The 6,461-nt window shown below is 50.3% G+C and overlaps 1 protein-coding gene across 1 annotated transcript; it reads right to left on the reverse strand.

Annotated features, from left to right (window-relative positions):
• Positions 1–3,206: 3,206 nt before the first annotated feature.
• Positions 3,207–3,977, reverse strand: LOC132575835 (olfactory receptor 5V1-like). The gene has a single exon (XM_060244523.1). It carries the CDS (start codon positions 3,963–3,965, stop codon positions 3,207–3,209), a length of 759 nt encoding a protein of 252 aa, XP_060100506.1. The 5' UTR covers positions 3,966–3,977.
• Positions 3,978–6,461: the final 2,484 nt, after the last annotated feature.

Consider the following 6,461-nt stretch of genomic DNA (forward strand, 5'->3'; position numbering starts at 1 on the left):
TATCTGGGAGAACTGGGTTGGATTCCCCCCCTCCTCCACTTGCAGCTGCTGGAATGGCCTTGGGTCAGCCATAGCTCTCTTATCTGGGAGAACTGGGTTGGATTCCCCCCTCCTCCACTTGCAGCAGCTGGAATGGCCTTGGGTCAGCCATAGCTCTCTTATCTGGGAGAACCGGGTTTGATTCCCCACTCCTCCACTTGCAGCAGCTGGAATGGCCTTGGGTCAGCCATAGCTCTCTTATCTGGGAGAACTGGGTTGGATTCCCCCCTCCTCCACTTGCAGCTGCTGGGATGGCCTTGGGTCAGCCATAGCTCTCTTATCTGGGAGAACTGGGTTTGATTCCCCCCTCCTCCACTTGCAGCTGCTGGAATGGCCTTGGGTCAGCTATAGCTCTCTTATCTGGGAGAACTGGGTTGGATTCCCCCCTCCTCCACTTGCAGCTGCTGGAATGGCCTTGGGTCAGCCAGAGCTCTCTTATCTGGGAGAACCGGGTTTGATTCCCCCCTCCTCCACTTGCAGCTGCTGGAATGGCCTTGGGTCAGCCATAGCTCTTGCAGAGTTGTCCCTGAAAGGGCAGCTTCTGAGAGAGCTTTCTTAGCCCCACCCACTTCACAGGGTGTCTATCGTGGGGGAGGAAGGCAAAGGAGATTGTGAGCCGACTTTGAGATTCAGAGTGTAACCATGGGAGGAAGCGCCTCAGCACAAATGCAGCTCAGTGACAGATCAATTGGCCCCTCTTTAGGCTTCCCATATCCCCTGCCTGGGTGGGGGACCCCCAATTTGGAGCCTCCTACCCCCGCTCGCCAAAATCTGAAAAGTGGGGGGGAGGGGGATGGCGGCCGTTCCCACCCAGCCTTGATCCTAGCAGCTTTTCCTCGTCCCTTCCCTTCCCCCCCCCCCCCGGATTGCAGCAGCTTCTCCTCGCCCCTTTGCTTCCCACCGATCCTCGATGCTTCTCCTCATCCCTTCCCTTCCCTTCCGACCCCGGATCGCAGCAGCTTCTCCTTGCCCTTTCCTTCCCACCCAGCCCTGATCGCAGCAGCCATTCTTCCGTTTTCCCAGGCTGCTTCCCGCCCCCAGTCAGCTGGCCGGTGGAGGGGGGGGAGCCATGTGCCTTTGCTCCTCCGGAGGCTTGACTGAAAGGCTTCAACTTGGGATGGGGTGTCTGTGTTGCTGTGAAGAAGCTGGCAGCAACTCGTGAGTAGAGAGGCCAATCCCTTCATCAGATTTGCCAGAAACGGGGGGGGGGGGGGGAAGGGGGGAGGAGACAGAAATGTCTTCATTATTCCCTATGTGGAGATCGATTCTCATAGGGTATAATGGGGAATTGATTAGGAGGTTTCGGGGGCTCTGGGGGAGCTGTTTTTTGAGGTAGAGGCACCAAATTTTCAATATAGTATCTAGTGCCTCTCCCCAAAGTAACCCCCATGTTGAAAACGATTGGACTAGGGAGTCCAATTCTATGAGCCCCAAAAGAAGGTGCCCCTATCCTTCATTATTTCCTATGGAAGGAAGACATTTAAAAAGGTGTACTGTCCCTTTAAATGTGAGGGCCAGAACTCCCTTTGGAGTTCAATTATGCTTGTCACACCCTTGTTTCTGGCTCCACCCCCAATGTCTCCTGGCTCCGCCCCCAAAGTGCCCAGATATTTCTTGAATTGGACTTGGCAATCCTACCCCTGTTTGCACCACAAAGCGGGTTGCCAGCTCTGAGAGGCCTCAGAACCTGGAAGGGAAGCTGGGTGTCCTGTCTCTTCCAGCAGGCAATTCCTTGCAAAAGGACAGGAGGTGGTAGTAGCTACCCTAGTAGTACCAGGGAGTTGAGAACCCCTAGGAGGCCGGGGTGGAACAAGGCCTGCAGGCCAGAGCAGGGGCACATTCTGCCACAGGGCATCATGCCAGAGAGTCCTCCCTCCAAAGCAGCCATTTTCTCCAGGGGAACTGGAGATCAGTTGAAATCCCAGGAGATTCCCAGCCATAGCCTAGATGTTACGTTAGAATGAATAACCAAGACCAAATCACTAATATTAACTTCCAATCAAACATAATTTAATATTTTTATAAATATCATAGGACACACGATAATATTCATTATAAATTCAACAGCAATTCTCATGAACACAGAAACCGAAAAACGCATTCATGAGTCCTTCCAATGATACACCCAGGCAGGGATGTCATTCAAGTCCCTGAAATAATTCCATGGCTTGCAGAGCTCAGTGGCATTAGCCTGATCAAATACAGCAAACACACCTCCTCTAGAAAGCCCCCTCCTCCCAAGCCCTCATCAAGTGCAGCAATTCAAGGAAATGCAGGCCATGCAGAGAAACGCCAACCAGAACGATTTGGTCTGGCATAAAAATGGGATAAGTGTTCTGGTTGGATAAGGTCTCTGTCAGGCATAGATCTGCTGAGCTGTTCTTCCTGCTAACTGCCCAAGAAGAAGAAGAAGAAGAGAAGTTAATAAGGGATTGGATTTATTCCCTGCCCTTCACTTGGAGTCTCAGAGTGGTTTACAACATCTTTCCCTTCCTCTCCCCACAACAGACACCTTCTGAGATAGGTGGGGCTGAGAGAGCTCTGAGAAAACTGCTCTTGAGAGAACAGCTGTGAGAAGACTGACTGACCCCAAGGTCACCCAGCAGCTGTATGTGAATTAGTAGGGAATCAAACCCGATTCTCCCAGATTAAAATCCACCACTCTTAACCACTACACCAAACTCACTCCACACCAAGAAAGTGAAATCTTAAAGATGACGGGCAAAATAGAAAGTAAAGGAAACTACAGACCTCGTGGGACTGTCAAAAATGATGATCGGATGGGACCAGAGTTCACTCTATGCTGGCTTAGTGTGAACTAGTTCACAGTTTTTAGTCTCCAGCTTACACATTTTAGGTTTTAGTTCAGGAAATATGGCCCCAAAGCAAGCTAATTTATGCAGTGGCTCACAACTTTAATTCCAGTAAGTCCCGAAGTAGAATTTTTGCTCACAAGACTCTACAGCGTAGAGGGAATATTGGATGGGACCTAGTTAGTCCCAAAGTTAACAAGTAGAGGAAATTTCCTTCAGATTTGTTGCCCTTCTCAGTATAACAACAGCTAAGGCATGCTTGGCTCTGAATTCTGAATGCACGCCCCCCCCCCCCCCGACTGAGGAGCACTGTTCTCAGCAGAGGTCAGTGAAGTTTGTCATCGAAAGTGACACTTAATCTGTCCACTTCTTCAGAACCTTCCTGAAGGCCCCCTTGACCTCCTTGTTGCGGAGGCTGTAGATGAGGGGGTTCAGCATGGGGGTGACGATGCAGAACATGGTAGAGACCAGCGTGTCTATTTCTAGGGAAGAGCCAAAACTTGGCAAGTTGTAGTTCAGGATGCCATTTCCAAGACAGAGAATGACAACGATGAGGTGAGAAGCGCACGTGGAGAAGGCTTTGCGCCTGCCGCCTTTGGAGTGAATCCGCAGAACAGAGGTCAAGATGAAGACATAGGAGAGGATGATGAAGAGGAAAGGGCCCAGACCCACAAAGAGACTTGAGATATGACTTGCCAATTCGTTGACACGTGTGTCGCTGCAGGCGATTTGTAACAGCGGTGGGACGTCACAGAAGATGTGAGGGATCTGGTTGACTCCACAAAAGGACAACTGCGAAGCCAAGGCAGCATGAACCGCCGAGTCCAGGAAGCCCCAGACCCAAGTGGCAGAGGCTAGATGGATGCACACCCTCTTGCTCATGAGGAGAGAGTAGTGTAGGGGCCTGCAGATGGCGGCGTAGCGGTCGTAGGCCATGACGGCCATCAGGGATGGCTCACAGCCCGCAAAGCCAACAAGGAAGAACGTTTGCAGCAGGCATTCCTTGTATGAAATTGTGTTCCGTTGGCACAGGAAGTTGTGGAGGATCTTAGGGATGACGACGGTGGAGACGCAAATGTCCAAGCAGGAGAGGTGGCTGAGGAAGAAGTACATGGGGGTATGGAGGCTGGAATCCACAAGGACCAGGAGGAGTATCATGAGGTTGCCCATAAGAATGGCCAGGTAGGCAGCCAGAAACACGACAAAGAGAAAGGCCGGGTGGTTTGGGAGGCCGGCAAAGCCCATAAAGATGAACTCTCTCACCTGCGTGTCGTTTACTGCAGCCATGGCAAAGAGGAGGCCTCTGTAAGGAGAGAAAGGGAGCTCCGTGAGATACAGTTTGGTGCAGGAGTTAGAGGACACGATTTGGATTCAAATCCCCACTCTCCCCTGAATTCCGGTGGTTACCCTGGGCCACTCATGGCCAAAGACTGGGTCACCTCCCTGGATTGTGGTGAATGTAATATTGAAGGGAGAGAAGAACTGTGTATCCTGCCCTTAGCTCTGTGATGGAAGGCCTAGATGGAAATATAATAAGCAAACCTGCCCAAAGGGGGGAGGGAAATACAACTGGGATTGGGAGGCAGCATGACCCCTGACTCACCTTCCACCCCAAACCCATGCTGAAATGAATGCTAATACCTTGATTTCCAGAGGTTGGCACACTCCTTGTTCACACTTACTTCGTGTCACTTTCTGCATGAATGTCATGCTTTCATCTGCTGCCAAACTTTATTTCATCTTCTGCTTTTTATTACTGTTTACTTATATTATGGGACTGAAACTAATCATTAACAGAGCCAAATGGCTCTTCTGAACAGTAACTTTTATCCTGAAACATTTCTATTTATAAAAAGCCTTTCCAGAAACTCAGCGACGTTATTCTATTCATTCTAATATGATTGTATTTATTTCTTTGTTCAGGAATGTTTTATGCTGGCTCTCCAGAGACCTCCGTGGGGTGGCTTACAGCTAAGAGAATGCTACATACTCATTGAGAACCGACGCAGAAGACAGAGATGATGATGAAGAAGAAGATATTGGATTTACATCCTGCTCTATACTCTGAATATCAGAGTCTCAGAGCAGTCACAATCTCCTTTACCTTCCCCTCCCCCCACAACAGACACCCTGTGAGGTAGGTGGGGTTGAGAGAGCTCTGACAGAAGCTGCCCTTTCAAGGACAACTCTTGCGATAGCTATGGCTGACCCAAGGACATTCCAGCAGCAGCAAGTGGAGGAGGGGGGAATCAAACCCGGTTCTCCCAGATAAGAGAGCTCTGGCTGACCCAAGGCCATTCCAGCAGCTGCAAGCGGAGGAGTGGGGAATCAAACCCGGTTCTCCCAGATAAGAGAGCTCTGGCTGACCCAAGGCCATTCCAGCAGCTGCAAGTGGAGGAGTGGGGAATCAAACCCGGTTCTCCCAGATAAGAGAGCTCTTATCTCTTATACATACACCCATTACTATGTATGGGTTTATGTATGGCTCTATTTTCATTGAGCTTTCCAGTACAGTTCCAAAATGTCTTTTCTGGCAGCCACTGGTAGGTCACTCCCTGCCAATAGAAACATTTTGCCCCCCCCACGTGTATCATTTTAAAAAATAAACTCCATTTTCCTAGTTTAAATGCATCCTTTTAATGCTTCTCTCTCTACCCCCCAGTTTATTTTGAATTATTTTGTACCATCTCTACCAACAGATTCTAATAGGACTCACCTTTCTACGAAGTATCAGTTACTCAGGTTGGCCATGGAAGGATTTCTTCAACCCACATCAGGAACTGGCAACATTCAGCTCTGATCCATCCTTGTAGAAATCTGTGGCTCTTTATGTGGCAGAAATCTCCTCTGCTGGCTGAGACCCAAGGCATCAGGCTTAGGGGGAAGCCTGCAGGATCTGAGACCCCTCTGAGCTGCTAAACGTCATACCAAGGAAAGTCTTAATGGTGTCCCTCCATGAGCAAGAGGGCACCTGCTGCCTGTCTGCCTGCCTCATGCTGTGGGTGAGGTGACTTGGAAGAGAGAAGGGTTTATGCAGTAAGTGGGCCCTGGAGACTCTTCAGTGCTGTGAAACCCGCAGAGAGCCAGGTTTACGGAGGAAGAGCCCAGAGAAGGGCTGTCTCCCATGTGGCTGCGACATGGAGCCAAAAGATGGAGCCAAACACAATGGGGAGAGGCTGCCCCTTCAACCAGGCCCTACTGGGCATCCATCCATGGGAGGACCTTCTGTAAAACAGACGTACCCCACCCTGGATGGAAGTGAATCAACTCTCTGGTCCAATTGCATGCCCAGGATGCTTTTCCCAGCCTCGGCTGACAAAGTGGTCTGGGTGTCTGGCATCTTGGGTTGCCAACCCGCAGGTGGAACCTGGAGATCTCCTGTGATTACAACTCTTCCCCATACTACATTGCTCAGCCCTTGGAAGAAGAAAGAAGAAGACGGATGTAGGTTTATACCCTGCCCTTCTCTCTGAATTAGAGTCTCAGAGTAGCTCCCAATCTTCTTTACCTTCCTCCCCCACAATAGACACCCTGTGAGGTGGGTGGGGCTAAGAGAGTTCTCCCAGAAGCTGCCCTTTCAAGGACAACTCTGTGAGAGCTGAGGCTGAC

The sequence above is a fragment of the Heteronotia binoei genome, chromosome 8 (assembly GCF_032191835.1).
Source record: "Heteronotia binoei isolate CCM8104 ecotype False Entrance Well chromosome 8, APGP_CSIRO_Hbin_v1, whole genome shotgun sequence".
NCBI lineage: Eukaryota > Metazoa > Chordata > Lepidosauria > Squamata > Gekkonidae > Heteronotia > Heteronotia binoei.

Coding starts and splice junctions, on each gene's coding strand:
- LOC132575835 (XM_060244523.1), bottom strand. CDS start 3,965: ATGTACTTCTTCCTCAGCCACCTCTCCTGCTTGGACATTTGCGTCTCC.